Genomic DNA, 8,806 nt, shown 5'->3' with positions numbered 1-8,806 from the left:
CGGGTGGGGGGGGTGGGGCCGAGCCCCCCCGGGAGGCCGCGTCCGGTCCCAGGGCTCTTCCGAGATGTACACGTGTCCCTTTGGCGCAGGTTCAAGGATGGGGTTTGGGGGCGACGGGCTGCTGGTCCGGCCTCTGGCTTTGCCCGGGTCAAGAGTCAATCTCCCCCTGCCCCATCGGGGGGATAGGGGTGGGGTTTACGACGCCCAGCGCCGTGCCTGACCCCCGGGAGGCACCCACGGAGCGGTGGCTGGATGTATTGGGAGAATGAATGAGCAAGTGAATGAATGACTAGGTCTGAGAAGGAGGCCTCCAGGTGGACCGGGGTGTGGCCCGGAGCCAGGGTTTCGTAGGGAGCCGGCCAGCCCAGGCGGCCGCCCCAGCCCCGAGGCGTCCTTCCTTGGAGAAGGTGAGGCCTCCCTGCTTGGTTGGCAAGGTCTCTTGCCCACTGGGCTGAAACTGACCCGCATCCCCGCTGCCCGGGGGCCCACCCCTCCAGCCCCCCTACTCCCAGCCTCCCACCCAGGAGACCGAGGTCCGAGGCCCTTAGGAGATTACACCAACTGGTTGCCAACGTGGACTGAGTGAGATGGCTCATCCCTGCTTTTCCCACCTGGTGCCCCACCTGCGCCCTCCTCGCCGGCCTCACTTGGGATGACGTAGACTTTTGTCACGGCCTTTGGCGCTGGACCCAGCCTTCCCTCCGCCTTGGCTGTGTAGGGTGGAGGCTAGCACAGGATTCCCAGTTCATATGTCAGCTCCCCATTGCTTCATAGCTGAGTGCCCTTGGCAACCTACTTCCCTCCCCCCCCCCCCCCCCGCTCCCCCTCTTTTTTTTTGATTTCCTCATTTATAAAATGGTGATAATAGTTCCCGTCTCATAGAGGTTATGAGGATTCGGTAGGATTGTGATGCGAACTGTTTGGCAGGTAGCAGATGCTGAAACATGTAGGTATGATGGCTTTCTTCCCACTGTAAAATCTAAAACTTTTTTTAGGTGGTCAGACTTATTCTTGGGACTTTCTGACAACTGGAAAGTGTAGGTTGGCCCAGGGTCCTTTATCCGAGTATTTGGCTTCTTTCCCACCCCGGGAGGATGGCCAGCCTTGTTTCCACCTGGCCCTAGGACTGCCGTGGGGAACCATGTGCTCCAGGCATCTGGTCAGCGCAGCCTTGCCCCTAGGGAGAAAGAAGGGTGGGTTTCACTGAGCTCCTCCCGTCAGGAACACCAGGGAGAATGGAGATGGGGCCTGAGGGCCTTATTTTCACTCTGATAGACACTCGTTTACTGGTTCATTCAGTCACGAACCAGCGAACATGTATATTGAGAGCCCAGAAGGCCTGAACTAGGGAATATAGAAATTGCAAAGCCATATTAGACACAGTCCCTTCGTTAAAACGAATAAGGAAGGGTGCTAGAGAAAATACTAGAAATGCTAAGGAGAATTCCTTAAGAATCTGTTTTCCTTTCTTGGATGTTCCATAGCCAAACATAGTCTATTTGCCTTCTTCCCTAGGCTTTGGTTGCTTGGCTCATTTTTCCTCTCCTATCCCTAGGAACATTATACTTTAGTGTTAATTTTTTTTTTAAAGGCCTTTCCTGATCATGGGAACTGGTAAATGCTTCCTTAGCAGATGTCACTGAATCATTTCATGTGTTGATTTGATGTTTGGTTCTCATTCCCTTTCCTAGGCTGCCCTTCCAAAGGCCACCATACTGGATCTGTCCTGCAATAAACTGACTACTCTCCCGGTAAGACTGGCAAGCACGCACAATTCCTTCTGGAGCCCTGATGCTTTATTTTCCTGTTTGGAGAAGTTGTGTCATAGGCATAGTTTCAGGCTAGGCCTGCAGGCAGCCTTCAGCTAAATCTGAGTATGTTGTGGGTGGAGTCATCTCAGTGGGAAGGAAAGCAAGGTAGGGGCCTCGTTCTTTAGAACAGTGGGAAAGTCAGGCCACAGAAAACTAAAGTCAACAACAGGATGCTGGCTGAGTCCCTTATTGGGCTCACCCTTTTTTCTGCCTGATATCATTACTTTGTAAAATAGTTTATCTCCCTATTGCATAGAGGAGACTGGAGAACTTATTAAATTGCTCTGCATTTCAGAGAGAAAGCTGTTTATAAACCGCTTCCTGGTGCAACAGTTAATGGGGAACAGGAAAAAGCCTGGTCGTATGGGACTACTGTGTCATTATCCTTTCAGTCTTTAATTGCTTGAGATAAGCACATCCAATCTATGGTCAAATCCTTTTGATTTTTCTGTACCAATTCTCCTTTGCTGCACCTGTGTAGGCGCTGGACTCGTTCATCCCTCAGCCTCCCCTGGGTAATGTGCTTTCTCCTCTATAGCAGTGCTCCCTCGCAGTCAGGTCTAAGTGGGTTGTCATTGTTGCCTTTCCCATCCATTACCCTGGCCAAGTCCCTTCTTGCCATTCTCTGATATTCACTCATTTACTCAGGAATCGAGTCTCAGGAGTTGGCAGTTTCTTCAATGGGTCATTAGTCCATTTCCTTTTCGGCATTCTCCTGGACCTCACTCATTGTCTGTAGCATCATCCCACAGCTCATCAAGAACCACTTTTAATACTGAAAAGGCATCTGAGCTCCCACTTCTTCCAGGAAGTATTTTGTGCTGAATTAAAGAAGGGCAGAATTCCTTGCAACCTGACACCTGCTGTACACTTTGTCGGATGGTCACTCAGCACTCCCACGTGTACTTTTCAATCCGTTGTCCTGCCTTCCTCTGCAGTGCAGATCCCCTGGCATAGGTCCCCTGGCGTAGATCCCTTGGCGTTTACAAGTCCCCAGAGAATACGAATAGTACCTTGAAGGCTTAATGACAAGAGGGATGTTTTGACATGAGCTGAAGAAGAGCCAGGATATGGGTAGGGTGTGCCTCAGCCAGTCATTTAAAGAACCTTCATAGGGCACCTGTGCTAAGTGCTACAAAAATAAAAAGAATAACACTGGTATTCAAGGGGCACTTGATCTTAGGAAAATGGATGGTCTCACTATGTTTTGACAGCTCCTATAAAAGGTGAACATAGGGTGGTGTGTGAGGACAGAATGTGTCTCCAGTCACTCTAGTAGCAATGTGGAGGACAGGTGCAGTGGTTCTCAACCTGTGGGTCACGACCCCTTTGGCAGTCGAACGACCCTTTCATAGGGGTTGCCTAAGACCATCCTGCATATCAGATATTTACATTACGATTCATAACAGTAGCAGCATTACAGTTATGAAGTAGCAACGAAAATAATTTTATGGTTGGGGTCACAACATGAGGAACTGTATTTAAAGGGCCAGAAGGTTGAGAACCACTGGGTTAGAGGGAGAACTGAGGGTGAAGGGACCCACATTTATTTTGTGCCTACTTTGTGCTCAGCCCTTTTGCATACACATCTCACTACATACAACCAGGAGTGATGCTCATTATGTCCATTTTCATTTGAGATGGAATAGCTGGTAAAAAGTAGAGTCAGGATTTACACATACTAGTAGGTGCCTCTGAGCTGGGGGCTCCTGGGCTGTTCACCAGTGTGTGAGCCCCAGGCTGAGGTGTTCTCTCTTTGGGTCCTAGTCGGATTTCTGTGGCCTCACACACCTGGTGAAGCTGGACCTGAGTAAGAACAAACTGCAGCAACTGCCAGCCGACTTTGGCCGTCTGGTCAACCTCCAGCACCTGGATCTCCTCAAAAACAGACTGGTCACCCTGCCTGTCAGCTTTGCTCAGCTCAAGGTACCAATTCATGAACCAATGCTTCATGGCCAGGGATGGCAAAGGGAGTCTCAGGGTCTCCTGGACCACGGCTTTGAGAAAGGCTGACCGGAATAGGAGCTGCCTCATGGTGTTTCCTACAGCTGGGACGCAGAGGAGCTCTCTCCCTACTCGTTTTGTTCCACTTGGAGGGACTCAGAGTGTGAACTCAGGCTTAGCCAGTCTCAATGCCCCATCTCTTTCTTTTTTTATTTTTGCCCCATCTCTTTAGAGCCTGAAGTGGCTGGACCTGAAGGATAACCCCCTGGATCCTGCCCTGGCCAAAGTGGCAGGGGATTGCCTGGATGAGAAGCAGTGTAAGCAGTGTGCCAACAAGGTAAGCACACCACCCCCCCCCCCCACACACACACACACACTGGTGTCTCTTTCACAGACTCTCATGGGACTCGCCTCTGTCTCCTCTTGTTTTCCCTTCCAGGGCACCCATAGGTGTGTGTTGATTAAAGTACTAAGGTCTCAGTACGTTTGTCTACTATGAACCTGGCAAGCAAAGGGACCTTTGTTTCTGTGTTTACTTTACAAGTAGTAGAATAATACTACTTTGGCTCTACCACAGGCCTTCCATTCTTAAGGAACCAGGACCTCCCTGATCCAACATTTCACTGTCACCGTTGTTTGAATGGGGCCAGAGAGTTAGGGGCAGTGGCCTTTCTGAGTCACAGAAAGGAACTTTGATAATAAAGGTATTGTTCGTATTTGTGAGGTTGTTTTTTTTTTTAATATATTTCTTTATTGATTTCAGAGAGGAAGGAAGAGGGAGAGAGAGATAGAAACATCAATGATGAGAGAGAAACATTGATCGGCTGCCTCCTGCACACCCCCCACTAGGGATCAAGCCCGCAACCCAGGCATATGCCCTTGGCCGGAATCGAACCTGGGACCCTTCAGTCCGTAGGCCGATGCTCTATCCACTGAGCCAAACAGGCTAGGGCCATATTTGTGAGTTTATAGCTATAAACAGATGTATCCTTTGCAGACCTGGCATTTGATTTCAGTCGAGGCATGTGAAATAGCGAGGAAATAAAGGCAGCATGGAAGGCAAACATTGCCAATAACCTTGAAGACGCCTCACACGGCTAAGAACAGCACTACTCCCATCTCTCAAAAATCCCCACCTCTAGTCATTTTCCCCTCCTGCTTCAGAACGGATTGCTGCTACTTCCGCTGGGCACCAGATGACTTTGGGAACTATTATCACCATTTGGCCGGGCACCAGATGACTTTGGCTTTTGCTTAGATGGTGAACAAAAAGGCCTTAACTTTAAAAGCAAGAACTAATATAAGTGAAATGTGTGTATGATGAGTCTCTATAGGAATTTTGAGAGTAATGGACTTTCTTATCATTAGCTTAGGGCTTCTTAGATAGTCCCATCATCTGTACCACCTATTGTTATAAGAAACCAACAGCAAAATTAAGGCAGCCAAGTAACCAAGGCGACAGTGTGCCCGTGGCTGAGGACACCGCAGGTGATCAGTGAAGTCCCATTTTGAAAACGTGGTGCTTTAGGAGTGACGTTGGTTTCGAAGAACAGTAGTAGCTACCATTGACTACCCTCTCGGAACTACATGCTCCGTGGGAAGTCTGTGTTCATATCTCTGACACTAGACACCCTCCTTGTGCACAGGCCTTTCATTTGTCCATTTGGTCAACAAATAATACACTGAACCATATGAAACTGCTGATACTGTACAGTTTGTGACCTATAGAAACAGTTTTATTGAGTGCGAAGGTCTTGAGGAGTACTCACACATATCTTGCAGACAAAGCCCCAGGTAGCACAGTGCACTGTGGATGTGGTAACTACGCCATCCTCCGGCATGCCGCCCCTGAGCTGTCTCCTGCAGCACACCTTTAGGCATTGCTGGGGAGTGGCCTGGGTCAGTCAGAATGAGGTCACTAGTCTCCATGAGTTAGTTTAGATCTCACCTCGCATGGGATAGTCATACTAACTGATCAGCTTGGTACATAGTAAAGAATCTTTTAAGAATAATTTGTTAGTTCAACAGTGTTCATCAGGTGCTTACTATATGCTGTGAACTGGGATAAGTAGACAAAATCTACCCTCTAGGGCAGTGGTTCTCAACCTTCCTAATGCCTCGACCCTTTAATACAGTTCCTCATGTTGTGGTGACTCCCAATTTCATTGTTACAAATTGAACATGATTAAAGCATAGTGATTAATCACAAAACAATATGTAATTATATATGTGTTTTCTGATGGTCTTAGGCGACCCCTGTGAAAGGGTCGTTGGACCCCCAAAGGGGTCGCGACCCACAGGTTGAGAACCACTGCTCTAGGGCATGGATGGGGAATGTCTGGCCCACGGGCCGTATAAGGCCTGAGAAATCATTTGGTCTGACCCTGCTAAGGCAGTAGGTGTGAGTTAATTAAATGTTTGCCCAGATACAGGCTAATTTTCAAGTTGATCATTTTGTATGGTCCGTGAATGATATAAATATCCAAATGGCCCTTGGCAGAAAAAGGTTCCCCACCCCTGCTCTAGGGGCTTACAGCCTAGACTAGAAGAGTCCCTCCCATTTCTGAACTTGGTGTGTTTTCAGATAGATACAGGTTACTCCTGCTATAAAGGTAAAGGGACGTCTCTTAAACCTCCTAGCTCTTTATTAGCCAGCTGTATACTCCCCAAAACCAACTGAATGGTTGATGCTTATTTAAAATTCAGAGTGACACAGGGACTGTCTCCTTCATGCTTTACCTTCCTCCAGATCCTGTAACTCCTCGTTGAGAAGCCAATTTTTAGGAAGTTGATTCCCTTCAGAGAGAAGAGATTGGACTCCTGGGATACACAGGATGGTTCCTTGTGGCTTCAAACCAGGCCCCTGGAGGAAGCTGCTTTGGCAGGCCTGCCCCTGAGCCCTCTCATGATGGGCGTGTGTATGTCTGAAGTCCCCACGAAGTAAAACAATTGCATTTGAATACATGTCAGTCCTGTAGGGTGTCTAGTGCGGTAGTGAAATGCAGACCATTTGCTGTTGTAATTTACAATAGTTTAGGTTTTCCTCTCCTCATTCATGCGGTTAGAAAGATGAAGTAAAAAAGCAGCAGTATTTATTGAGCACACATAATGCCAGGGGCTATGTTAGGCAGCTAGTACAAGTTATGTAATTTAATCTTTGCAACAGGCCAGAGAAGTCTTATCTCTGTTTCCCAGATGAGAAAATCAGCTCAGAAAGGTTAGTCAAAGAAAGAGAGAGAGAGAGAGAGAGAGAGAGAGAGAGAGAGAAAGGGAGGGAGGGAGGGAGGAGGAAGATAAGGTCACTTGCTAAGGTCACGCTGTTAGTAAGAGTCAGGATTGTATTGGGCTCCAAGCTTGTACTATGTCCCCTACATCCAAGGAATGTCAGCTGCTAAAAAAATAACAAGGTGTTTACCTCCTCCCCTAACCGTGCCCATCACGAGAATCTCTGAGGTTTTTTAAATTAGAAGTCAGCCGTGACTGAGCTGAGAATTCGAGGGGCACTGGCGTGGTATGGTGTTTGGGCAGAATGGCTCCTTCCCTTTCTCCTCGAGCTCTCCTGCCTCTGCTCCAGTGAGTGGGACAGGCTCTGGTCTAGGAACTCAGACGACCTGCCCTCCCGGCTGTGCTGCTTCCAGCCCACGAGGTGTGGACAGATCGCCCTATGAGCCTCAGTTTTCTTCCTTTTGAAATGGGAATCCTGTTACTCCTATACCCAGTCTGTCAGTTGTTCATCAAACATGTATTGAATGCCTATACTTAGCTAAGCTCTGTGCTCGCCTACAGACAGGACAATAGTCCCTACACTTAGGAACTCACAGTCTTATAACTGAGTTAGGTAAGAAAACTCCCCAGGACTGAGGAGAGGGGAACCTGAGGCAGCCAGAGGAGGGAGATCCGGAAAGCATCTTGGGGAACTGCTGTCCCTGCTCGTCACAGAGTAGTCCATGCTTGTCACAGAGTTGCTGGGAGAATTATGAAGAATTATGAATTTGTGCACATCAGAGACTGTAAGTGGCAGGGGTTTACAGATTCCAGTTGTCACTGAGTTCAGTGGTTTTTTTTTTCCTGACAGCTACAATGAGCGGGGCTCCTAGACTCTTCTCCAGGGGTGGCACTACGTTGGGACACGTGGAGGGTCAGCTCCATTAGCTCTGCACTGCGTCGGGCTTGCGCTGATCTGGGATCCGGAGAAGGGCAGTCCTTTGAGACTTCCCCTGAGCAGAGTGGAGCTGTAGACCACTGCGCGGAGTCCCTGAGCGCCCTCTTCTGCCTTTGCAGGTTTTACAGCACATGAAGGTCGTGCAGGCGGATCAGGAGCGAGAGAGGCAGCGGCGGCAGGAAGTAGAACGCGGTAGGTGGCCATCCCTCTTCCAGTCATCTTCCGGGCCCTGATCCAGCCACTGGTTCTGCTTCAGGAGCTGGATCCAGTGGAGGAGTCGTGCAGAGAAGTGGGGAACAGTGTGGGGGTAGACAGTATCCTCTTTGTCTGACGAACCTCTTTCCAGTCTTGGTTTCTCCACTGAGCTCCAAAGTCACGTTCAACTGCTTGTCTGTCTGCCTGGAGGGTTAATAGGCATCTCAGATTCAGCCTGGCTAAACAGGTCCTCGCAGTGTTCCCCAGAAGAGGAAATCAACATCCCTGCAGTCATTCTAGCCAGGAATAGAGAGTTGTCCTGATTCCTTTCTCCTGTTACTCCTATACCCAGTCCGTTAGCACGTTTGTATGTGACTATTTCCCCGCCTCCAAGGCCAGCACCATAATCAGGCCTCCATCCCGTGGACTGCCACAGTACCTCCTGACACAATGTCCGGTCTCCACGCGTGTGCCTTCTCTGCAAAGTCCTTCTCCACACAGCAGCCAGAGAAATCTTTTAAAACAAGTCAATTATGCTGCTATTTGTTTAAAACCCTCTAATGGCTTCCAATTGAACTTAGACTGAAACTCAAACTCAGTAACATGGCCGTCAAGACCGGCCACAGCCCACGCCTGCTTGCTTCTCCAGCCTTGCCTGTCTCTGTCTCTCTCTCTCTCTCTCTCTCTCTCTCTC

The 8,806-nt window shown here is 49.0% G+C and overlaps 1 protein-coding gene across 1 annotated transcript in view; it reads left to right on the top strand.

Annotated features, from left to right (window-relative positions):
- The window catches only part of LRRC59 (leucine rich repeat containing 59), a 14,691-nt gene that overhangs the window by 240 nt on the left and 5,645 nt on the right, over positions 1 to 8,806 (top strand). Inside the window, exons 2-5 of the mRNA XM_005868177.2 lie at positions 1,692 to 1,751; positions 3,579 to 3,737; positions 3,988 to 4,092; positions 8,037 to 8,109. Coding sequence (XP_005868239.1) covers positions 1,692 to 1,751; positions 3,579 to 3,737; positions 3,988 to 4,092; positions 8,037 to 8,109 — 397 coding nt within the window. The remainder of the gene's footprint in view (positions 1 to 1,691; positions 1,752 to 3,578; positions 3,738 to 3,987; positions 4,093 to 8,036; positions 8,110 to 8,806) is intronic.

The sequence above is a fragment of the Myotis brandtii genome, unplaced genomic scaffold (assembly GCF_000412655.1).
Source record: "Myotis brandtii unplaced genomic scaffold, ASM41265v1 scaffold265, whole genome shotgun sequence".
Taxonomy (NCBI): Eukaryota; Metazoa; Chordata; class Mammalia; order Chiroptera; family Vespertilionidae; genus Myotis; species Myotis brandtii.
Note: the sequence above shows the minus strand (reverse complement) of the source record. Positions and strands in the feature narration are given on the sequence as shown.